General features: G+C 40.3%; 2 protein-coding genes across 3 annotated transcripts; one reads left to right on the top strand and one right to left on the bottom strand.

Annotated features, from left to right (window-relative positions):
- Nucleotides 1–747: 747 nt before the first annotated feature.
- On the top strand, nt 748–10,811 carry akr1a1b (aldo-keto reductase family 1, member A1b (aldehyde reductase)). Its single transcript, XM_047375229.1, has 9 exons — nt 748–883; nt 4,664–4,759; nt 6,580–6,699; nt 7,060–7,211; nt 8,284–8,479; nt 8,551–8,750; nt 10,091–10,163; nt 10,240–10,326; nt 10,592–10,811. Exons 1-9 carry the CDS (start codon nt 815–817, stop codon nt 10,655–10,657), a joined length of 1,059 nt encoding a protein of 352 aa, XP_047231185.1. The 5' UTR covers nt 748–814; the 3' UTR covers nt 10,658–10,811.
- On the bottom strand, nt 10,793–25,671 carry c9h19orf44 (chromosome 9 C19orf44 homolog). 2 transcript variants are annotated; one of them, XM_047375226.1, is made up of 10 exons: nt 25,255–25,671; nt 18,174–18,335; nt 16,718–17,257; nt 13,875–14,229; nt 13,735–13,746; nt 12,941–13,020; nt 12,353–12,803; nt 12,116–12,205; nt 11,275–11,441; nt 10,793–11,161 (listed from the first exon to the last, which is right to left on the bottom strand). In XM_047375226.1, the coding sequence occupies exons 1-10, from the start codon at nt 25,372–25,374 to the stop codon at nt 11,114–11,116; spliced, it is 2,025 nt and encodes a 674-aa protein (XP_047231182.1). In that variant the 5' UTR covers nt 25,375–25,671; the 3' UTR covers nt 10,793–11,113. The 2 variants fall into 2 exon arrangements, with proteins under 2 accessions (XP_047231182.1, XP_047231184.1); XM_047375228.1 differs by lacking the exon at nt 13,735–13,746.
- Nucleotides 25,672–26,212: the final 541 nt, after the last annotated feature.

The following is a 26,212-nucleotide window of genomic DNA, read 5'->3' as shown; positions in this document are numbered from 1 at the left end:
CTTTTGTAATTGTACAGTCAAGAACATTACTATTTAACATGCTACGAGCAACCCATGGAGTCTGAGCAGCTCTCGTTTTTTTTCTTTTACCAACTAACATTGGGGTGAATTTGCTGGGATGTCTGGGAAGACTCACAATGGAATCCCATTAATGGCCTCAATGTGGCTGTTTGGAAATGGCCTTATAACCGAAGTTTTTCGTTTTGACACTGAGTTCCCAGTTTGATGGGCAGCAACAATTGCTTCTTTAGGTCACTGTTGATTTCTTTCCACTTTGGTATTATCTTACACCTGTCTGCTCTAGACCTGCAAACAGCCCATTAGAAACATCTGATTGCTAATATACCACATAAATCCTGTCAAAACAGCAGCAATGCTATATTCAGTTTTTCATACCCTACTTTTAACATTTTGAATTATTTTTTTGTTTTATATACACTGACTTGGCTGAGTCTGTTGTGTGCATTTGTTTCGCTTATTTTAGATTTAAATATTTTAACCGTGTTTTTTATCCAATGAATAATTTTTACTTTACAAATTTTTGTAAAGCGCATACTGTGTAATATTTTAGAAATATTTTCGCCGGAAATCAAGGAAGCAGCCTCCCGGAAAAAGAAGCGTCACCACAATCAGGATGGTGTGTTTGTACATTTGAACATTGAAAGTGGTAGTTCTGCTCTGGAGGACCAAAGGAAGAAAAGAGTTGTTGAAGTAGCAGGTGGCGGTACAGCTTTTAGAGCAGCTCCTCGGTGAGTTGAACAGCAGGAAGCGCCATGTTAATATTCTGTCATTTCACGGCTGATAACAAGCAGCCATGCTCTTATACAGGAGTCAAATCCTAAAGCGAGCGTTACCTCGTTTATTCTGTGAGGCCGCTAAGAGGGTAAGATGACTGTTGACTTTTCTTGTCTGTGTTCAATGTTTAGCCGTGAATAGCGGTCAATGAACCCTGCGAATATACGGATTAGTGCCATTCTGGAGAACCATTAGCTAGTTGCCTTTATTAAGTGAGCTGCAGGTGCGACTTGGCTTTACCAAGTATATCTGTATAATAAATTGAAGGCGGTGATGAATGACTTTGGTGACCACATATTTATTAGTTGTATTCAAAATATCCAGCGTAAGTAATTTAATTGCGATAAATGCGAGCTGCTGTTGTTTGCTAACATTAGCTAACAGAAGAAGCGGTTACTACAAAATATATATATTTCAGTCACGCGCACAGCTGGCTGCTAGATCCGGGAAGTCACGTGATCTGACAGACCGCATTTACGTAGATGCCTCTTTGACTGGGTTGGCCCGCTGCTGAAGCGTAACCCTGTGTCCGCCATAATGCCGGAGGCAAGGCTGTGATGTGAACTAATACAAATAAAGGGACTTTATTTTATAAAACACATTTTAACAGAGATTTACGTTAATGCCTCATCTTATTTATTCACACACTTATGTCCGTAGGTACGACGGAGAATCAGGGCCAGGCTAAGAAAGGTTTTTTTTTTTTTTTCTTTACAAGAGTAAAGTCAATATTTTTTTGAGAACTATTACAAAACAGCGTAACTCTCCACGATTTGGTTTGGACACATAAATGGTTCGAACAATTTAATGCTGAACACATAAGATGCAGTTTGGCTCTCCAACTTGACTCCACAAAAATGGCGGCGACGTCGGAACGCCGTTCAGCGTTCGATAGGGCGTCTACGTTTTAATGTCTATGATTTAAACAAACAGATAAAATACCTTTTACCCTGAAATGTTCTGCAACACGTTGTTCTGGGCTAAGGCTAGTTTTACACATCTTCGGTCCATTACCTGACAAATTTAAGAAGAATATGTTTGGTTTATTAAGTTTAACTCTTGCCTATGACTCATTGTGGCAGAAATAAATGATACATCATTAACTAAAGGCTAATGCATCTCTCAAGTTCCATGTCTTTGTTAGATTTCTTTTTCTTTTCTTTTTAAAGCCTTGACTTTCAGATGCTCTTTATCTGCTGGAGATTCTATAGAAAAATAGAAATAAAAACCTTTAGAAATCCTGAAAGGCTACAGATTAGGCATGCTTTAGAAGATTACTAAATGTCTTGCAGTTTAGGGAAAAACATGTCAACAAAATGTCTCTAACTTCTGCACACTTTCATATATAATTTTGATTTTACTTGTATTTTTTTAATTTAATTTCAACTATTTTATATAACAATTTATTTTGTTCTGTTTTTTTCTTTTCATCTGCCATAGGAAATCATCTGTTTACATCTAACTAATAGAGGTATAAAGTGTGCATCCTTTAAAAGCCTAAAAGCAGTAATGCTCTGATGTCTTTTAACCAGACCATAATAGATACAGATCGCTCTAGTTTAATTTTGTAACAGAGGCAGCTAACTCTTTTGTTCTCTCTAACCCTATGTGCATGGCTCTGCTTCCCACTGTGACACTGACTGCCCATTGTGCGCCCAGGTAACCACGGTGTGCATTTTACGCTCAGAGCGGGGTGTTACGAAGATGCTGCTGGTACATAAACTTCACCGCAGCCTGTTCTGTCTGTATTTAGGCAAGCCTTTTAACCTCCCATACTGCCTAAGAGTTTATTTGGTACCTGCTGTGTGTTCCGGGACTGTTCAGATAACCTCTAGGCTACAGCCCACCTGCTCAAGCCAGACTCCATCAATGAATGTTATGTCAGATTAAAAAGAGCACTGGTCAACTGCTGAAGTAACTGCTTTTAATGAACAACTACCTTTGCCACAAGTCTCCCTGTTCTTTTTGCTGACGGAGTGTGACGGGCAGGATGCTGAAGAAAGCGTTATTTTACTTCTTTTAAGTTAGTTTGATCTGCTCTTATTCATAATTCTGAGATAATTTGACTGGTCAAAACTGGAGTGAATTGTTCTGAACTAAAAACTGTTTATTAAAAATAATTCCTCTTCTGTCAAATATTTGTAATATATGTAAATGTTGATTTTTAAAACTGTTTTTGTTTGTTTCAGAAACAGAACACTGTTTTGTATTCTGCCTTTAGTCTAGGATTATCCGGTCCAGTTTACTGGACTTTAAAGTATTTGATATTTCTAGCTGTTTAAAAGTAGGATGGAGTTCTTAAAAGTAGAACTAGACCAACAGCGAATACATGCATGTTGCTGATCTTGTGATGACAATAGGGTGCTGGTTTAGATAAAATGATCTCAAATGCTTTAAAAGGGAAACCAAACCCAGAAAGACATTAAATAAAAAATGTAAGCTAATATTTCAGTATATTGAAGAATAGATGAAATGTTGCTGAGCCGAGCAGAGGAGGCTACGGTTTGCTGAAGAAAGCGTTTACAGGCCTAAAGAGACATGGTGTAACATTTTGTGGACTGATGAAAGCAGGATTGCTCCTTTGGGGTCTAGGGGATGCAGAAAGTATGTCAGATGAACCCCAAACATCGAATTCAAGCCACATGCATGGTGGTATCCCTGTACAGAGGGATGTTTGGCATACTATGGTGTCAGAGCTATTTATCACGTACAAGGGATTATAGATCGCTTTAAATGCATCATGGTACTTGCAGAGGTCGTGTTGCCTCATGTTTCAACAAGTATGTGATGTAAAAACATGAGTAAGCAAGCAGGGTCCTGGTTGAGGAGCACCAAGACTAAGGTTATGGAGTGGCCAGCCCAATCCCTGGACCTTAACTCAATATGACAGATGTGGGGTGACAGCCAGCATGCTGTTTGTAAAGTTCATCTAAGAAATGCAGTATATGCCAGCCCTGGGCAGAAATCCTGGGCAGAAATAACTTTGAACAGGTGCCAGAAGTTGTTTAACATTATGCAACAGAGATGTGTAGCAGTTCTCAAAAACTGCTTTTACAACAACAAAAAAGTTCAGTGATTCACAGCAAAGCTAAATCTTCAAGCATTTTTCACTTTATTCAGTAAATGTTTGAGTTTGCAAAGAAAACTGCTGAAACATCTATTTTCTAACAGATCATTTTCCTGTTTCCTCGCTTTCTGTAAAGTGAGACCACATTTACTCCATGCAAGGCTGAAAATAAAGAATTCTAAGAATTTAGTTTTCCTCACTATTACTTTGAGCACAACTGTCCCTGTAATGATATTTTCTCATCGTGTTGTTTGCCACTAGGTGCTGCTTCAGTAGTTCACCTGTGCTGAGAGGTGCCCAGGTTGATTAGTTATCCATAACAAGCTGTCAGTTTCTAACGGGTTTTTTATCCAGTGCACTGCACTTTGCAGTAGCTTCATTTTGGAGTTAGGATTGTAATGTTTCCTTTTCTTGACTGTTAAGTGGCTTGAGATTGAACTGTGTGACCCAAGTAACATCAGTAGTACCACAGTTTGAGCTAAAAGCCTCTAAAATGTGAAAGTTACTGCATTAATGCGACAGTCTCTTCTCCTGTATGTTGTTTAGAACAATGTAAGTCAGTGTCCAGCCTTTCATATGATATTGTAGCATCTACATTGCCTTTTGAACAATCTCAAGAGCACAGTCTGAATAGATTTAGTTCAAGTTAATGTCTCCTGAAGGATTGTTTTTCAACAGTCCTAGTCAGAATAGTGTTTACATCTGTGTAATTATGATAAGTATGTTCAAGGTCAATTTAGTGTTTTTCTGTGTGCCTCGGACCTCAATGTAAACCACATTTCTCGTCTTGTCCATTTTAAGGTATTTTGGAGAGACATGAACGACTTTGCAGTTCTCAACACGGGGCGCAAGATGCCCCTCCTTGGGCTGGGAACATGGAAGAGTCAGCCAGGACAGGTAAAAGTAGCATGTTTATCATGTTATTCATCTGTTTTAAGTGATGCTCTACAGTAGGGGAGGGTATTTATCATGTTTAGAGTTGTTATAAACATTTCTTAGAATAAGAATTTCAATTTATCATAAAAACAGTCAATTCCAATAACTAATGATTGTCAGCATTTTATTATTTTCTCTGCTGTTGATTCTATGAGAGCATCAATAAATATCAATACATTTGGAAATAGGATTAACTGCAGTTACTGTGTGGAGTTTAGTGATAAAATTCCTACTTCTGTATAGAATTAGTGCCTGCACCTAGGACTGCATTTCTTCGCCAAACATTTGTTAAGGAAGGGTTCAGATTTAGGAGCTCAGTGAATTCCTGCATGCTACCATGATTGATGCCATATGTACAATAGGCGTATTCATACAATTATCTTGCGACTAAATATTCCACAGTCATCTTTTAGTGGTATTATAACAAGGTGGATGCAGCGGGGAGAGCCAGCTACTCCACCATGAGGTGGTAGGCCACGTAAAATCACAGTGGGGTCAATAAATGCTGAGGTACATGGTGTGCAAAGTTCACCAACTTCCTTTAGAGTCTGTAGCTCCAGACCTCCAAACATAAAGTGGTCTTCAGATTAGTTCAGAACAGAACAATGTAGAGCGTCAGATGCAGTAGCACTGAACTCTAGAACAGTGACTCTGGGAGTCATGAATAATGCCCTTCTGTCTGGTAATTCAGTGGATGGGTCTGGGGTTTGCAGTTACCATGGGAACAGCAGTGACCTGACTGCATTGTGCTAAGGGTAAAGATTGGTGCAGAGGATATTGTAGTATGAGCTGATTTTCAGGAGTTGGACTCAGCCTCTTTGCTCCAGTGAAAGGAACTCTTAATACTTGAACATACCAAAGCCTTTTAGACAGTTTCATGGTTAAATCTGGGAATAGTTTGGAAACAGCACCTTTCTCATCTGTCATGCACACCACTGCACAAAGCAAGGTCCATCAAGACATGGATGAGGGAATGTGGTGTGGAAGAAGTTGACTGATCTCTAGGATTTTTAGAGTGGCAACTGGGAGCCAGGCCTACTCGTCCAACATCAGTGTCTGACCTCACAAATGATCAGATATTCCCATAAACACGCTTTTGCACCCTGGTAAAAGCATTCCCAGAAGAGTTGAAGCTGTTGGGTTGACATTATTTGAAACCCCATAGATTAACAATAAGATGACACTTGAAGGTTGTGTGTGAAGGCAGATGAGTGAATATGGTTATATATTTTCCAGCAACTGTTTGGTTTGTTGTCATGCTTGCTCAGTATGAGGGATTGCTGCAAAGTTAATGACCTGATTCAGTTGGTTGGGCTTCTTTAGACAGTTGTTTTCATCACTTAGCACAATCATCTGAATTTTGATGACATTGGAACATGTGTAATTAAATGTGATTCTGTCTGATTGGATTGATTAAAGGCCTTGAGATTACATTTGTTGTAAATTGAGGCTATATAAATCAACATCATTATTATGATATTATTGAGTTTATCTGCTTTACTAACTGAGAATGTAGGTGTTGAGAATGTTTCACTGCCTCCAAGTGGACAAAAGTGTCAGTTATGCTGCCCTTAGTTTTATGTATTGCTGTATATTAAGTGGCCTAACCTATGTCATTTACACCACGTTTTGTGTGTGAATTTTAAAGTGGGATACAGTGTGTTGGCAACCTGTTGATATAAAATCCCATCAGACGTAGGAATTCTTAATTTTTTAAGACCTTCAAATAGGTTTCTGTGTTCTTCATAACTGTTCAAGTCTCTGCTCATCTAAACTTCCAGGTGAAACAAGCAGTTCTATGGGCATTGGAAGCTGGCTATCGCCACATTGATTGTGCAGCCATCTATGGGAATGAAGTTGAGATTGGAGAAGCTCTGCAGGAGATGCTCGGGCCAGACAAGGTAAAGCAGCCTTTCTACATCATAGTGGAGACTTAGCTGATGTTTCTACTGCTTATTCTTCTGTCTTCTATTATGCAGATAAATGTTCCACTGACAAGGCTGTCACAAAATGTTGAAATCGGATCAAATGTTTAACATTGTTTACAGATTGTTTTTTTCTGCAATTGCTGTAAAACGTTTTGTCCTCTGATTTATTTCATTCATGTCACACATTAGAAGTAGGCATGGGGTTTAATGTGTTACCGTTATTACTTTAAGAGTTATGAAGGTGATTTAAAGTTAAATAACGTGATCTATTTAAGACCCTAATAATATCCCTCCTTACTAATGCCACCCTGACACTCTTGTCTTGCTCCTCAGTCTCTGAGACGAGAGGACGTCTTCATCACTTCTAAGCTGTGGAACAACCGCCATCACCCAGAAGATGTTGAGCCCTCCCTCTTGAAAACACTGAAGGACCTGAAGCTGGAGTACCTGGACCTTTACCTCATCCACTGGCCCTACGCATTCCAGTATGTGCAACAGTTACTTGTGATCTACAGTCATGAGAAAACGGCATGTCTCCACTGTGGTCCAGCGCCTTGTAGAACCCTCTTTAGTTGCAGTAACTGTGGTTGGCTTCGGACTTTCAGTCTCTTAATTGTTGTGGAGAAAATATGGCTTTGGTCCAATTCATTGACGTTTGCCGACATTCATTTATGCACTGCTCCTTTTCAGGACCCACCTAAGTTTAATTATGTTGAACTGATTCTGATTTGGATTGCAATGCCTACTTTTTTTTCAGCCATGATGTTGTAGAGTTTGCCTGACCAAATTTCAGTTAAGCTACAGCTATCAGATGGATGGCATCTCTTTTTTTCCCCAATGTGTTTGTGGTACTAGTGCCCTTTATTCACAGTTATTATTATAAGAGTGGGGCCTGGAGGCAGCGAAGGTCATGAGAGAGAGAGGAATGTGCCCAATGGTGTCATTTTTGATTCTATAATACTTTATTACACAGGAGACTTCAGGTCCTGTGGCAGCTAGCTGAACCCAAGCCATCACACTGCCACCACCATGCCTGTCAGTTAATAAGAGGCGTTTGGCAACCATGGTGCTGTGCAGAGGACTACGGCCCAACATTTCTACTTTGGTCTCTTCTGTCCAAAGGACAATGATTCAGAGATGTTGTGGTTTATCAACATGCAGCTGTATAAAGTCATACTCTTTGTAGAGAAAAGTAGATTTTCTTCCAACAGTCCTTCTAAACAGCTCATGATTATTCAGTTTAATTTTAATTGTATAATCCTGAAGTTTACATGTTAGGCGAGGCCTGTGAAGTGTCAAGTGAAGCTCTTGAGGTTTTTGCAGTTTCATTGATTAGCAGCACCTTTTGAAGCAGTAAATGTGCATATGATTTTTCTATGCTGGCTTCATCTTTAATTAATAAAAGAACCTTAAGTTTTGCCCATGTCTGAAATAACATTGATGAAAACGTAAATTTTCCGATTACTAAAGGTGGACCTAAACCTAAAATCTGAGATGTCTGCAGATAAACTGTACTTGACTATGGCAGACATGTAACTCTCCTTCTGTGTTTGCTAGACGTGGAGACGTTTCTTTTCCTAGAACAGAGGATGGCACCTTGCTGTACGATGACACAGACTATAAGGTGACCTGGGCAGCCATGGAGAAGCTGGTGGAGAAGGGCCTTGTTCGATCCATTGGCCTGTCCAACTTCAACAGCAGGCAGGTTGACGACATCCTGTCTGTGGCCAGCATTAAACCTACTGTTCTACAGGTATGTGATGTTTGTGAAGATGATGAATGAAGAACGTTAGCTGCACTGACGTCTGTATCTTTGTCTGGCAGGTAGAGAGCCATCCATATCTGGCCCAGGTAGATCTGCTGGCGCACTGTCGAGATCGGGGTCTAGTGATGACTGCGTACAGTCCTCTGGGGTCCCCTGACCGAGCCTGGAAACATCCAGATGAACCCATCCTGCTAGAGGAGTCAGCCATTCTCTCACTTGCAGAGAAGTATAAGAGGTCCCCTGCTCAGATCATCCTGAGGTGATTTTACTAATAACTGGACATGCATGCATGTAGCACAGACTTTTTATGTCCTCCAGAATTGACCTGTGTCAAATATTCTGGAAAAATGCTGCTGCAGCGCTTGTCAGGAATCCCTGACAATTCAAGACTAATTACTCCACGCTAGTACTATGGTACTTGCTCATTTTGCAGAAAAGTTCCAAAGAAAAGGGCCGTTTCATTGCTGCTCACCAGAACCACTGTAGTGTTTGTGGCACATTTTATCTTTTAAAGTCAGAAGCATGCTTCATAATGCTGCCTAGTGAAGATTTAGGAGCAAATGTCAAACCTGAAACATTCTGGAACCAGTTCTTTTCTTTCCCCAAAGCCCGAGGGCTCACATTGTTCTACTGAACAAGGATATCGGAGTATTGATGCCTCCAAACCATACAGAATGCTGCTGCCCATCTCTATGGAAACATCGCATCGCACTGATACTTCAATCCCTTCACTGGCTCCTCATTCCGTTTAGAGTTGATTGCAAACTTTTAATGCTTGTTTTAAAGCTCTAAATAGTTTGGCCCTATTGTATTTGTCTGATCTTTTAAATGTTCATGTGCATGGCCGAGTCTTTAAGGCCTTAAATCAGCACCTGCCAGGTCTAAATATAAGCACTGGGGTGATGTGTGTGACATTTTTTACATCTCTACGCTAAATTATTCCTTGTTTTATTTTAATCATTGTAAAACACTGTGGAGACTATACAAATACATTTATTATTAGGGGTGTACCAATTGATAGGCCCCAATTTCTTTAATTTTGGGAGATTAGTAATTAACCAATACTTACACTTGAAACTGATCTTATCAACGGATCTTATCCACTTGTCTAACCTATTGTGCAAGTTTTATTTCTTTTTAAAATTTGAAAAATGGAAGACTAAAGAAACTGCAAAGTTCTAAATGTTTCATTTATATTTGAGAGCCTCACCTCATGTGCAGGTAAAACACGTTTGTATTGTTTGGCGGGTATTGTTCAATATTGTTGATTGGAATATTGAAGGCGTCTTGTGACCTTATAACACCTGACAGTGTCAGTTATAAAAAAACAAAAAACAGAATCAGAATCGGCAGGCCAGGCTTTTTAAAGATGGGTAATCTGAGATCGGCCAGAAAAGTGCAATTGGTGCAACCCTATTAATAATTCTTCTTATTATTATTTAATAACTTTTCTTTAGTTCAGAATAGTGGTGCACACGTCTATTTTTCTCCAGAATTCGTATATTTCTTTATTTAAAGAGACCTGACATGTTATTAGATGTCTGGCTTAAATCATCTGTTGCAACAAGGAAGTGTTAAACTGACCTCTGGTCCTTGCAGATGGCAGACACAGCGAGGAGTAGTAACGATTCCCAAGAGCGTGACAGAGTCACGCATCAAGGAGAACATTCAGGTAGTCCCTTTGCTTTATCTGCAGGTTTTAAAAAGCCATTTCTACTTAAAAAGTTGTCAACCTGTTTTTCTTTCAGGTGTTTGACTTTACCCTTGAAGCAGAAGAAATGAAAAGCATCACAGTGCTAAACAGAGGCTGGCGCTACATTGTACCAATGATTGATGTAAGTACACAGCATGTTCTCCTTCTTGTTATGCTTAGTATTATTACCAGGGTCATTTTTACTGTTCTAGGAGGCTCTCCAGCCATTTGTAGCAAAAAACCTAAATTCTGGCCCACAATGTCATTAATGAGTCAGCTTAATGGGTGTCAGTAAAAGCTTGGGGTAGTGTTCTCAGACAGTATAAGTAGGTCGACAGCAGAGAGTTGCAATAAGTGAGTATTAACATAAACACTGTAGAAACTAACATTGGTTTGAAATGTTTCAGGTGGAAGGAAAGCGAGTTCCCAGGGATGCAGGACATCCATATTACCCCTTCAATGAGCCCTACTAATGACTTACACTAAAGCCGGAATTTGTGCCTTCAACTTTAACCTCACATAGCTGATCATTGTTGTTCTGTGCTTACTGTTCGAACGCACCATGCTGACAGTCCAAGACTGAAAAAGAATTACTGTAACTTTTTAAATAAACATTTTGTTACTTCATCATGTGGCTTTATTTACATGGCTGATGTTAATGAGGAACATGTTCAAGTTCCTGCTGCTTGTTCATGTCTGCTGTGCAGTGACTTCATACTGGAAAAACTGTTCTGAATATCCAAAGTATTGGAAACAGCACTTTCAACAGTACTGTATTAACTTTCTGTCAGTTGTTTTTCTTTCTATAAATCCATTAATAAAATGTTTTTGTCCTGGCACAGCAGCATGTGAATCTGTGGCGGCTGCAGGATGTCTCTGAAGCAGCTGTGACGCCCTCTGGTAGCCCATCATTTCCTGCAGAACCTCCTCTAGGCTTTCTCCTTTGTAGGTTTGGAATGTTTGTGCTTACAGATGTTCTGTAAAAACAATTGGAAATGCAAAAGAGCAAACATACATCATTAAAATCATTTTAAGACAAGAAATGCATAAATCACCAATGAAGATCCAGCAACAAGTGTGTAAGCATTGCCTGGATGGTTTCCTCCAGTGTGGTGTATCTGTAGTTGGGTGGTCCCAGGCTTCTTAGCAAGCAGGAGTGGAGGTGTTCGCTGCGGTCCATGAACTGCTTCGTCATGGTGAGCTGCTGTTTCAGCATTTCATTGAGCGCAAATGCAGCTGGGTCAAACCTGCTGATGGCTGATGGAGTAAAACAAAACTGGTCAATAGCGCTATAAAAGAACTGGCAAGGTTTGATATCCTTACTGGCCTTGTAGAGAAGGTCCTGATACCTGTAGTTCTTACAGATTATATGTCCAATGATTGTTAAGGTGAAAATAAACAGGAAATATGTGGAAAATGTAGCTTATTTTTTAGTGTAGTTAATTATTATTCCACTGAAGAATTGGACCAAAAAAGGTTTCTTTGTATAAGTAAAACCTGGTCAGATAAAAAGTGTATCGGGTAATGGGTCTATCATCAGAAGACTTAACAGAGGCTCACAGCAGAACATTTAATTATTTGAGTTTTTCTAAAAAATAATAGCAGCCATAATGTGTGAATATTATTAATACTGGGCTTTCTAACTTGAAATCTATTTCACATTTTCTCAGCCTGTATAGTTCTGCAGTGGATTGCCTGATAAAGTAGTTCAAGCTAAAAAAACATGAATAGAATATAAGAGCATCATGAGACAACCAGAAATCTGAGAGCTGGATGCTGTTTTCTTCCTCTGGAACAAACAGGACTTTTGAAAGCAACCTGCAAACCAGCATTTCACCCATAGATGGAGACACTGCACCACTTTAGGTTCAGAGCCAATCAGCCATCAGTGTTCCCCAATATGGCTTTCTGCCCAGGGTCAGCAGACCTACCTTCCAATCTCTCTGCACTGTCAGTATGGGGGACCACAGCAGTGGGCCTCATGTACATCCTGCTCACTGTGGAGTCCAGTGGGGCAACACCTTAAGAGAAATGAGAGCTCCAGGTCAGGAAAAGTTTCATTAACATGATCGTAACTCGCTTTGATAAACGCTAATGAGAACATTGTGTGAGAGAACGGTTCTCTATTACATCTGATAGGTACAAATAACACATGAGCATGAACTAACCAGCTGACCAGGAGTCAGCCAGTGGATCCGGTTGAGTTTGTACTGCTGCCTCTTTAAAATTCCTCCTGGTTGAGGCACGCCTTCTTAAATACTGAGATGAGCTCCAGCTGCTACGTGTCATTGAAGTTCTGCTTTTGCTTAAGGACTCCGACCTCTGACCTAGATTTGAAGTCCGGCGGACACTGAAGCAACTTGGCTCAGAGAAAATAGAGGAATAATCATCGTTTGTGTTCTTGTGAGATTCGTCTGTCCAGGAAACCTGTCTGACCTCTGACCGCACCTCTGCTTCATCCTCATCATCATGTCCCAGGTGTTCTGAGATCTGCCTGGCGCTAGAATCACTGTCAAAGTCACTGTGATAGTCTGGAACCACCTCTTGCATCTCCTCCTGTGGCGAACGCTGGTGTCTACTTTGGGATCCAGGAACAGGGTCGACCAGTTTGTTTTCATTCTGTTTAGGCAGCAAGAACAAAATTGTAAATGGACTTTTTTAGTAATTTGATGAGATCCTGAACCAAAAGACAAACAGACAACTAACACTTTTAAAAACTGATAATGTTTACAGAAGAGCAGTCTTTCATTTCCCACCTGTCTTCCTGGCGTTTCTGAAGCTGTTCCAGTAGATGCAGGAATAAGCTCATCAAGTGTCATCACATTGATCTTGAAGTCTGCCGAAAAACAAATAAAGTTTTAAATGTTGATGCACACAGACGCCTCAGACAGATGTAGCATCTTTGCTACATCCTTGTTGAAAGCTTAATGTCTTCCAATAGTATTCACTCTCCTCCACTAAAACTCTGAAAGACATGTCGTGGCAGGCGTCTGAATTTAGCCTAGAAATATCATGTAACGGCGAATATTATTGGTAAAATTGTGATGACAGTATCAGATGACATCCCCCTCTCTTATCTGTGTTTCCAACATTGTGTGTATCCTTTAGCATCTTGGGACATCTATGGAATAAAGGTTTATCCAACAGGGCACAGAAAGTGTGAGCATCTGATACTCGGAATACAGTGTTGAAAAAAAATTAAGACACCCGATTAAAGGACGATCAGTTAGTTAGCAAGTAAGTCACTTTTTTTCAAACACTTAATTCAGCCCGCCTTTATTCTGATACTGCTGACTAAAATCCAGTACAACCATCTTCAGACGTCTGCTAAATAGTAAACAGGGTCCACCTCTGTTAGTTTTATTTTAAGTATAAATTCAGCTGTTCTGTTATAGAACATTGATAATCGGAGAAGCAGCTAAGAGTTCCATGCTAACTCTGAAGGAGCCGGGGAAGTGGGTGTTCCCAAGAATAAAAATTAAATTAAATATATTGACATTTTTGTTGGAACGTGACAAATGTGAAAAAGTTCAATGGTCAGTGTATGTACCTTCTAGGGCTTCTGGGATGCATGAGATGAAGGAAGGACAAACATAATGGAGTTAAGGAAGTACTCACAAGATCAATATGCAGCAATGTTTAATAAAGGCTAAATAATGTTAAACTCCACTGATCAATGATACCTCTCACCTTCTGAAGAAACTGAACTCATGTGACTGTGTGGATCTTCAGAAGCAGGCTTCACAGGAATCACGTCCTCCAGAGAAAGTACTTCATCACGACTTGACGAGGACGAGTGGGAGCGCCGCTGCAGAGTGTCTGGATTCTGAGATGAACCCAGTCGGTCTGGATGTGAGGGGTGGGCATGGGGAGGAGAGGGCGAGGGGGAGAGCACAGAGGGACTGAACTGGGCATGGGCCTGGCCGGTGAATCGAAAAGGGGAACTGCGACGTGACGGAGAAGCAGGAGAGCGTGGTGGTGCGACGTTGGAGGGTGATGAAGAGCAGGCGGCAGCAGGAGGGGATGGGCTGTGACTGCTGAGTGTCTGTGTGAGGCGGAAAAAAAGCAGCTTTCACTTTTTCAGATCAATAAGGCAGTCAGCTTTCATAAAATCCCCTTGATGGCTTCAGTGAATGCAATCCAGGGAAAAATCCAATATTTTCTGTTTAAAAACACATCCTATATCCATTAGCAGTTTTAATATTTGACTGTGTAAAAGTCTACCTCTGCCTTATGATTCAGTTGTCTCCTGTGAGACCTTACCAGTCTGTCACTTCACTGTGGAGGAAGTCTTTGCACCTTTCCTTTATAATGTTGCTGCACGTAAGTGAAGCACTCCTGTTTATACAGAGCTCTCTTCAGGTCCCCCTACAGCATTTCAATCAGGTCGAGGTCTGGACCCTGGCCCGGTTATTTCAACAATTTCATTCATCTTTTTATATCCAGTTCCCATGGAAATGTGCTGCTGTGCTTGGTTTGAGACCAAAATGATTTAGTTGAATGTTGCTCAGACTGACCTAGTGGTGAACCTGCTGAGACATTCACTCCTGCAAGGTTTGGCAGCCATTTTAAATATTATTCACTAATAAATAATATGTTTTATTGAAGAATGGTTGATTTCTTTGGAATAGGCCTTATAACAGAGCTTAATTATTCAAACGCTCTAAATCACAAAAACAATGTAATCATCAATAAACAATTATTTTGAAACTAATACATTAGCATATTTTGCTTTGATCCTCGTGCTGCTGCTGGAGGAGCAGGAGGATCACTTTATTTTCTTCATAAGAATCTTCATTTGAATAAATACTATACTCAATAAGAATGTTTCAGGGAAATGTAACGTTTAAAGCAGCTCACTGTTTTTCCAAGAACAATAGATAAAAGTTTTTAAATAAGCATGACTTCATTATTGACCAAAATAAGCCTATCTCATAACCCTTCCCTGATTGATTGGCAGTGAAGGTTGCTTCTCAAGGTCATTGCTGATATCTTTCCTACTTGGCTTTGTGCTGTCACACCTCTGAGTGTCCAGACAGGACATGGCCCTGTTACTGGTATCCGTAAATAATAAAGTTATAAAGGTTGCAGCTTCCCGTCACACAGTTCCTATGGTCTCAGAGGACTGAGAAAGTTAGGGATTGATCAGTTTTTTTCCAGCTGTCTGAAAAATAACCAGTGTTCTCTTCCCACATCTTGTTGCTGCTCACCTCTGGTCGGCTGGTTGAAAGAAAGCAACTATACTTTTTCTATGCTTACAATAAAGAAAAATAAGGCTGTTTGGAAGTAATAGCTAGGAAACAAAAGGAACACCACCCATCAATTTTTTTAAATTAACCCTGTTTTGAAACTACAGTTGGAAAGCTATGATCAGCATATCTGTTAAACAGCTGACTGGGAGCTCTCCTTAGCCAGCTTGAAATCTAATATTTAATCCATCTAGCATGTCAAAAAAAAAAAAAAAGAAATGTATAAATAATGGTAATATAATTGTGATGATCAATATGTTATGATTTTAGCTGCTGATGGAATAGTTTTCATTTCTCGATTTTACATGAAACCAAATAGATCAGGAGCTGGAAGGTCCAATTTTCCCTTGATCGGTTCCCAGCAGTCATCAGCAGATCAAATACGGAAAAATGTTAATGTTTTCTTATTCATTCAATACATCAAAACTGAGAACTCCCACCATTTCCTGTCTCTATACACATCAGCAAACAGCATGTTTTCTGAAGCACTTTATGAGTTTAGGGACATGTCCTGCATAATTAGCATCATTTTGGAATGATTTTGTTTTCTATTTATTTATTTATGACCTCTAACAAAGAACCTGCAGCACAGTTTTTTTTACTTTTATCCTTCACCGCCTCTGAATGTGAACTACCGGATCAGCCTTCTGTAATCAGATCATGTCATACAGTTTATCCTTCTTTAAAATTTTAGGTGAATAATGTTATATCATAAACTGTTTATTTTCACTCAAGCCTATCATACGGTGAGAATCTCAGGCAGCCATGCTTTCTCTAGACTACAGAAACGTATTACTGTTCATTTTAGCTTTTCATCTCATCTAAACACTTGGAGGAATGAAGATTCCAGAAACGTTTAAAGCTATTAATTTAAAACGTGTTTTTAGTAAACCAGTTTCTATGTGGTTTGATGGCATTTTTCAACCCAATGCCAGGCAGCCACAGAAACAGTCAGTCAGTTAGTTATGTACAGAAATAAATTCTGCAGACTGATCCTATTATTATTATTGCCTAGAAACAGCTTTTACACCAACAGACTTGTGGATAAATTATATTCATATCTCTTACCTCTACGTCTTCATTGCAAACAGTTTATCATATTAATTACACATAATCTGATGACTTGGAATGCAAACAGTTGCATATTTAAAGTGAACATTTTTTGTTTGAAGGTAAAAGAAAGAAAAACGTTTCCAATACTCTGAAATAACAGATTTTTTCAGAGGGTTTTATAGTTAGACTACCTTGAAATGATGGAAGTAGACGAAGTGAAAGCAAACCTACCCTGTGTGGCATTTTCACAGATCCTAACATGCTAAGTGACTCTACTGAGTCACCAATCAGTTTCTTCATGTCTTCTTCATCACTTTCCAGACTTATGCCACTCATTACTCTTCTGGGCTTCCTCTCCAACCCTCCAGAATGTACAACAGGATCACTGGCTCTTGATCGGGACCTAACACCAACATCTGCAGGGTTTGCTGCATCAGGGGAAGCAGTATTAGTGCGTTGAACAGCTCCTGCTGTTTTTTGTTTGAGGAAATGGTTTTTCTTCTGGCTCTGGTCACTGTCAGCCTGTGCTGACAGCTCCACAGAGGCCTCAGTGTTCTGGAGGGCAGCTGCTGTGGCCTGTTTAGCCTGCTCCAGCACCTGCTTGCGGCTCCGGACATGACTCTCGATTTCAGCCAGTCTACGTAAGACTGGAGCCTGAGAGCCACGCTGGGCTCGATTCCTGCTGACAGGCGAATGGCTGCTGTTAGCTGGTTTTGGAGCCTTCTTTAAGAATCTGCTGCCTTCTCCCACTGAACTCTGAGGCTTGAGATCCTAAAGAAAAATTATAAATAGATAATAGAAAGAATCAAACCAAAGTTTAAAGACTCAGTTAAATGATAGACTTAAATTATATGGAGTGTTGAGTGGTCATCCTGACCTCACCTTTTATTTCACTCTGACCATTCAATGCAACAATTTTAAAGAGCCCATTATGCAATGAACTCTAATTGACTCTTTGGAGGAGAAACAGGCCCACAGCATCACAGATCTTTCACTATACCTAACAGTGGACATGAGCTGATTTCTGCTTTATCCTTCCTTTGTTTTATACCAAACTCACCTGGAGAGTTTATTGACTAAAGTTAGTCTTAGTCTCAACTGATCAAAGCAAACTCTTCCAGTTAAGGTTCCACCAAAATTAAGCTAACTTTGCATGTTTTAAGTCTTTATTCTGGCATCAATCAAAAAACAACCAGTTGTTGGTTGTTATGGAAACCAGGTGACCAGAGGAGGACATTATTTACAGTAGTTCTCCAACAGTGAGATCTAGAGATTGTTTTACTGTTCAACATGTGTGGTGGCAAAATGAATGTGGATCCTCATCTAGCCTAGTGCTTGGGGGCTCCAGTGTCACATCATATTTATTCTCCAGGGAAACACAATTGATCTACCAATCAGCGGTAAACAGAAACTCCAATCAGCTTAAAAAAGGAAATTATAAATGAGCAAAATGCTTTACTGTTTTGTTTTACTTCGATTATTAGATGTATCAATAATTATGTCACCTTTGATTAAAAAGGTATTTTAGGTGGATTGTTTTCTAAATCTTTCAGAGTGAAATTATGTTACTGCAATTTTATTTTAAGGCTTTATACACATCTTGACCGGGGTGCCAATAAATTTCCCTTGCACTGTATATAGTCCATGAGATACAACAATATTTGATGATGACATCACTGTAAGTTACCTTGGAGGAATCTCCCTTTCTCTCAGGGTCTTCTTGTGTATTAGCAGGTCCGGTGGCTTCAGCGCCGTGCTCAGAAGCAGAGCTCTCTGAGGACAGGTCACTCAGGTCAGGGAAGAAAGTGTGGCTGTTTGGAGGAACAGATCTGGTTCTGAAGGAGCCACCCTGGACAGAAAGAACGTTTTAACACATTTGTTTATGTACTAAGCTGTCGCACAAATCATGTCAAAGAATGTGAGCAGTTACCCTTGATTTTATGCTGCTTTTCAGCACAAAGGTAGAATGAAATACTTGATTTTTTGTTTCATTTTTGTCATCTACAGAAAAAAGCAGAACATTTCACTGTTAACAGGACCAGCTTAATTAGCAGATCCTACATCTCATTACCAGCATATGAGAAAATATTGCATTTTATTCACGCTTAAACAAGTTTAATCAGCTGAATAGCTGCATCTGTGGATTCCAAACTGTCCTGCTGCTAACAATGCAATCACTAGTAAAGCCGAACGAGAACTCAGATTGAGCCTGTTTTATTACTTTCCATGTTCCATGAGTAGCCATTATTATAGATGCCTTAAATAACACATTAACTTCATTTCACTTTCCAACTGTCTAAAAATGATGTGATTTATGTGTTAAATTGTTCCATTTCTGGGCTGAGCCCCTAAAATCACAATTTCCTAACAGTAACACAGATAACATTCCCTAAAATGGCTACTTCTACTTGAACATTTGGATGATACTTGTGACCTCTGCTCTCATTTGGATTCACTTGGAAGTACTTTACGTTTAGACTGCATTATTGCCATCTTACTTCCTCCTGTTCGTTCGTTGGACCCTAATCTGCCTCCATGTCACTGTGTCTTGTAACATCCTCCTCTGTTGCACCAACCCTCTGCATATCCTCCATCACCACATCCATAAATCTTCCCTGTGGTCTTCTTTTTTCCCTGGCAGATCCATATTCACAGTTCTTCTACCAAACCATCTGAGCAATGCTTCTCAAACCTTGTCTCCAAACCACTCAAACTACCTCTGCCTTTGATGAAATTTCTACACCAATCAGCCACAAAATTATGATCCAATAATAAGTTGATTCCCCCTTTTGCCATTAAAATGGTCTTGACCTGTTGAGACATGGACTCCATTAGACCCTTGAAGGCTTGTTGTTGTATCTTGTGGTACCACAATGTTAGCAGTACATCCTTTGAGACCCTTTAAGTTGCATAGCTGTGGCTTCATGGATCAGAGTCGTTTGTCCAGCACATCCCACAGATGCTCAAATGGATTCATATCTGGGGCCAAGTAAACACCTCTAACTTGCTGCACTCCCCAAAGCATTCCTGAACCATTTACTATTTTTGGTAGGTTGCATTATCCTCAAAGAGCCCACAACCACAAGGGACTGTTTTCATTAAAGGGTGTAAATCAGTGGTCTCAAACTCCAGTCTTCGAGTGCTAGTTTCCTGCAACTTTTAGATGCATCCCTGCGGATGGATCTCTTCGGTAACGCACCTGAAACAAATAGCTGGACTGCCTCCTTGAATAGTTGCTGTGGATTTTATTCTGCTTCACAGCACAGTGGTAGAATGAGTATGCAATCAGGTTATAGAGAGTCCTGTTAAAAAACAGTTATATGATTCAGGTGTGTTGAAGCCGATCTAAAGAGGTTGGACAATGAAACTGAAACACCTGGTTTTAGACCACAATAATTTATTAGTATGGTGTAGGGCCTCCTTTTGTGGCCAATACAGCGTCAATTCATCTTGGGAATGACATATACAAGTCCTGCACAGTGGTCAGAGGGATTTTAAGCCATTCTTCTTGCAGGATAGTGGCCAGGTCACTACGTGATACTGGTGGAGGAAAACGTTTCCTGACTCGTTCCTCCAAAACACCCCAAAGTGGCTCAATAATATTTAGATCTGGTGACTGTGCAGGCCATGGAAGATGTTCAACTTCATTTTCATGTTCATCAAACCAATCTTTCACCAGTCTTGCTGTGTGTATTGGTGCATTGTCATCCTGATACATGGCACCGCCTTCAGGATACAATGTTTGAACCATTGGATGCACATGGTCCTCAAGAATGGTTCGGTAGTCCTTGGCAGTGACGCGCCCATCTAGCACAAGTATTGGGCCAAGGGAATGTCATGATATGGCAGCCCAAACCATCACTGATCCACCCCCATGCTTCACTCTGGGCATGCAACAGTCTGGGTGGTACGCTTCTTGGGGGCTTCTCCACACCGTAACTCTCCCGGATGTGGGGAAAACAGTAAAGGTGGAGTCATCAGAGAACAATACATGTTTCACATTGTCCACAGCCCAAGATTTGCGCTCCTTGCACCATTGAAACCGACGTTTGGCATTGGCATGAGTGACCAAAGGTTTGGCTATAGCAGCCCGGCCGTGTATATTGACCCTGTGGAGCTCCCGACAGACAGTTCTGGTGGAAACAGGAGAGTTGAGGTGCACATTTAATTTTGTCGTGATTTGGGCGGCCGTGGTTTTATGTTTTTTGGATACAATCCGGGTTAGCACCTGAACATCCCTTTCAAACAGCTTCCTCTTGCATCCACAGTTAATCCTGTTGGATGTGGTTCGTCCTTCTTGGTGGTATGCTGACATTACCCTGGATACCGTGGCTCTTGATACATCACAAAGACTTGCTGTCTTGGTCACAGATGTGCCAGCAAGACGTGCACCAACAATTTGTCCTCTTTTGAACTCTGGAATGTTACCCATAATGTTGTGTGCATTTCAATATTTTGAGCAAAACTGTGCTCTTACCCTGATAATTGAACCTTCACACTCTGCTCTTACTGGTGCAATGTGCAATCAATGAAGACCAGCTACCAGGCTGGTCCAATTTAGCCATGAAACCTCCCACACACACACATGGAAAAGGGTGGCTTGTCCTCTTCAGGTTGGAGGGGAGTTCCTGCCTCAAGTGGAGGAGTTTAAGTATCTCGGGGTCTTGTTCACGAGTGAGGGAAGAATGGAGCGGGAGATCGACAGACGGATCGGTGCGGCTGCCACAGTAATGGGGGCACTGTGCCGGTCCGTTGTGGTGAAGAGAGAGCTGAGCCGAAAAGCAAAGCTCTCAATTTACCGGTCGGTCTACGTTCCTACCCTCACCTATGGCCATGAACTTTGGGTCATGACCAAAAGAACGAGATCCCGGATACAAGTGGCTGAAATGAGCTTCCTCCGTAGGGTGGCCGGACTCTCCCTTAGAGATAGGGTGAGGAGCTCGGCCATCCGGGAGGGGCTCAGAGTAGAGCCGCTGCTTCTCCACATCGAGAGGAGCCAGTTGAGGTGGCTTGGGCATCTATACCGGATGCCTCCTGGACGCCTTCCTCGGGAGGTGTTCCAGGCACGTCCCACCGGGAGGAGGCCCAGGGGTCGGCCCAGGACACGCTGGAGGGACTATGTCTCTCGACTGGCCTGGGAACGCCCTGGGCTCCCCCTGGAGGAACTGGAGGAGGTGTCTGGAGAGAGGGACGTCTGAGCGTCTCTGCTGAGTCTGCTGCCCCCGCGACCCGGTCCCGGATAAGCGGAAGACGACGAGTACGAGTACCTCCCACACTAAAATGACAGGTGTTTCAGTTTCATTGTCCAACCCCTGTATGTCTACAATGAACAACTTACAGCCTGAGTAGTCAGCTGATCTACTGTGAAACAAAATAAGCATATTTGCATAATCACACCCTGCCTTTATAAAAAAACTGAAAAAGAAAATAAAAAAATTGGAGTACGAACGAACTGTATGTATATATTGTTCTTTTTATCTTTTATTTCATTTCCTATAATGTATATTTTTATACTTAATGTCTGTACGCTATGGGCTTGTGAAACCAAAGTCAGATTCCTTGTTTGTTGACACAATTTTGGCCAACAAAGCTGATTCTGATCCAAAGGTTGCGGGACACTGGCCCACAAGGACTGGTGGTTGAGACTCTCGGTGTATGTGGACTGCAGCAATGCTTAGTTAGATGGTACACATCAACGTAACATCCACATGGATGGCAGAACCCAGGATTTCTCAGCAGAAAATTGTCATAAACATAACAAAGCCTCTGCTGACTTGCCTTTTTTCCACAGTGCATCCTGGTTCTGGTGCCATCTGTTCCCCAGGTAAGCTAGGTGCCCAAACATCCATGTTATGTAAAGAACCACCTTCTTCCATTGCCAATCGGTAATGTTAGCACCACAAAGGTCAACTATTTATATCCAGCTCGTCGCCATCTTGTGAAGGTCCATAAACATTCTCATCGCCATTTTAGTAGTCCATTACTCCATGACACAGCCAGTTAACAACAGTAAGATCAATTGTTCAAAAGATAATTGATTTCTAATTCAGCAAATAACATTTCCTAAAAATATTATTTTAACAAGATAATACTGGCTGATTAAAACAGCATTAAGAATCAATTGTCCAAAATGTTACTGATTTCTAATTTGACAAATCATTCTTTAAATTATTTTATTAAAATAATGTTCATTAAATTCCTCAAAATAAACCATGGTTCTTAAAAATAAATATCCACTTTAAACTGATTATTGCAATATTTTTTATTGGTTCTCCTTTTTTAATTCATCTGTATATAGTTCATGAGTTTCCCTTATTCTTTCATTTTGCTTGTTAGTTTGCTTAGTTGAGTTGTTTCTAGCCTAGTTAAAGAGTTTGGTAATTAAAATGCTTTAATTTGGAGTTGAATTGTTTTCTTGATAAATTCTTATATTTTGGAGAGAAGTTGTCTGTGTTAATTCCATGTATGTATAGCGCTTGCTGTCAGCAAACGCCAGTGCTCAAATTACCCTTTTCATCGATTGTTCCATCATACAACACCATGTCGGCCTGGTATTCATTGGATAATTCTTGACCGACTGAAAGTTGTTTGACTAATGATTCCTGATCAGGTGGTGTCCTGATTTGAGTCTGACTGAAATTCTTTATTTTAACTTTATTGGTAATAAAACATAAAGCTTTTTACAAGGGCGGGAATGGGACGTCCTTCCTTGGAAGCTTTTTGTTTCCTTCTCATCTGTGCTTTCATCACTGAGACCTTTAGCATTATGGGAAATGTTATCTGTGATGAGCATCTGCTGCTGTGAGACTCTGTACAACTGGTTTAATATTGACATTAAAAGTGCAAGTTCATAACACCTGGAAGATAGTAGCCAAGAATTATTGCCCTCCAAATGGTCCTTTGTGATATCAATATTGAATGCGCTGATTTAGTGATCATATATTTGCAATATATTGTGCAGCCTTAATACTGACCTCTGCAGAGTGGAAACAGCCCTCAAAAGCTGCAGTTTGGAGATGCTCTGACCCAGTCATCCAGCCATCACAGTTTGACACCAGTTTTGACCATTTCTTCCTAAATGGTGACGGAATAAGGCCATCTGAAGGCCATCTGTCATTTTGACAGTTTGCAACTCACACCCTGACCACTTTGAGGCGGGTTAGCAAATTAAGTAGCTGTTTCCTCCTGCTGAAGCAGAGTGTTTGCCGGGATCAGGAAGCTCCTCATTCGGAGATGGAAAAACACAACAGATTCCACATTTTCATCAGTTGTTAACAACAATGAAGTTAAACTGAAATATGTTAATGAAAGACAAGGTAAACCCTGAAGTATACAGGCGTGTTACCACTATGCCAACCAGGCTTTGGCAATGACCATGGAGTAGCAAGTGTTAGTGCCAAACAATCTGGCAAAAGTTCTGAGGTAATTTCTAAACAGTTTGAAGTCCATCATTCTACAGAAAGAAAGATTATGTACACATGGAAACATCTGCCAGTGTACCCAGAAGGAGACGTCTCAGCCGGCTGCTTCTTCTCAGGCTCTACAGGCCTCAGTTAGCATGTTATAGATTAAACTGTTTGACAGAACCATTAGCAAAAGACTGAACAAGTATGATTGTTTGGAAGCGTTGAAGTAGAAAGCCTTTTCTCACTACAATAAATATGGCAGAACAGCTTAGGTTTGGAAAGTTGCATCTGAATTAAAGTCTAAAAATATGTCTGGCCCATTAGAACAAATGCCTCAGATGAACTGTCTAGCTTGGTGATGAAGGTGAAGATGATCATTTGGGCTTGTTTTGCAGGAATTGGGGTCATTAAAGTCACCGAATCGATCATAATATACCAATGTCATTTGTTCTGTCTAACTGGTGATGCCTCACCCCACACTGGGTCATTTGAAGGAAAGCAAGCTAATCAAAAACACAATGGCTGTAAAAGAAAGAATCAAAGGTTCTAAATGTTCCAGCCGCAGTCCACGCTTCAGTCTGATTGAAAAGCTGTGAAGATCTTAAGAGAACGGTGCAGAAACAAACATCTGCATGTCTCATAGAACCGAAATAATGTAAAGAAGAATAGGCCAAGGTTTTCCTCCATGATGTGAGAGACTGATAAAGTCAGACAGACAATGACTACTGAGAGTTGTTGCTATTAATAGTTTTTCAGTCATGGCTCTTCCTTTTTAGCTTTGTCTTTAAATAATTTTAGAACCTAGAATCTGAGTGCCACAAGTTGTTCTAGTTTCAGCTGCCTTTGACACTAATCTGACACAATGAAGAATCTCCTTCAATAGTACTCCAGGAAATTAAGACACATGAATGTAATTTTGCTTCCTAAGTTCCTTCTGATATGACTCAAGTTATGCCCTGAAGCATATTTAAATGGCAGCAAAAAATAGACATGAAGAATGATTATACAAAGGAACAAAAACACAGATATTTTCACTCTAACATTTATTAAGTGTGGAATCTGTTGTGTGTTTTCGACTGAGTTTAGATAAAATCATTTATATTAAGGACCAGATTTGTTATATCTTCATAAGTTAAAGCCTGAAAATGAACGAGTGTTCTTTATTTTTACCATGACTATTTTTTTACCTCAACAACTCCTTCTCAAATTCATCCAAGAGCTCGTCAGGTTTCCCCCTTTGCAGCTGAAACAAAAATCCAGATCTTTCCAATATAAATATTTATATACTTCTTTACCCGCCACGAATCGGATGAAAACACACTTTAAACATGACACTTTAAACATGACAGTGTCTGTACATACCTGTGTTTTGGTCGGTGAGTCCCGTGTGGAGCCTCCTCCGTCTCCTCCGCTGCTCCTTTTAGCTGACAGCAGCGCCTGCGCTCGGTCCAGAGCCGAACTCCGACCGCTTACCTTCCACATCTTTCAGCTGCTTCTCAAAAGCTGTGTGGATCGTTTCTGGTGTTACATGTTCCTTTCTATGGTTTTTACTACACTGGAGAAACGTTCTCAGCTAGTTGGTAGCTAACCCGATATTAGCTTGTTTTAACTGCATCTTGCTCTTTCTTTGGGTTCGTTCTGAGATATCATAACGTCTCTAAACAATTCAGCAATACCCGACCAACACCAGACAACATAATAACATCCTTTTCATCTTGTTTTTACTTTTTACTCACACCAGCAGACTAGCGTCCCCCGTTTCCATGGAAGAACTTCTGTTCTTCTTCTCTGTAGTGAACGGAAAATGGCATCAGATCAGTAGCGCCACCTACAGTCTGAATGTACAATGCAAATCTTCATTCATTCATTCATCTTCTATACCGCTCATTCCATAGGGGGAGATAGTGCTCATCTCCAGCAGACTATGGGCGACACAAGATTTACAATGAAAATCTTTTATGCATAAATCCATCACTTTCATGTGTAAAATCTTGTTTAGCCTTTTTTTTTTCATTAGGTGTTTTAATTCGTCTTTGGGCATTATGAAAAAAAATATCGTGTTGTATAAATTATTTTGTTTTAAATAGTTTAAAGCTCACACAAGGGGGGAATGTGTATTTAACAGGTGAATATGTATTGGTCACAATCCTGAGATATTTGAGTTTTGTTTTTCTTTTGTGTTTGTGTTTTGTTTATTACCTTGCTGTTTATTGTGTTCTTAGGTCTTGCTTTCCTTAATTCATTTCCCCTGTGCTTATTATTGTTGTTGTATGTTCCTTATTAATTCAGTATTTGTGGTTTTTCTACATCTTGAACTATA

The sequence above is a fragment of the Girardinichthys multiradiatus genome, chromosome 9, assembly GCF_021462225.1.
Source record: "Girardinichthys multiradiatus isolate DD_20200921_A chromosome 9, DD_fGirMul_XY1, whole genome shotgun sequence".
NCBI classification, from domain to species: Eukaryota; Metazoa; Chordata; class Actinopteri; order Cyprinodontiformes; family Goodeidae; genus Girardinichthys; species Girardinichthys multiradiatus.
The sequence above is the reverse complement of the archived record's forward strand: the minus strand, read 5'-3'. Positions and strand labels throughout refer to the sequence as shown.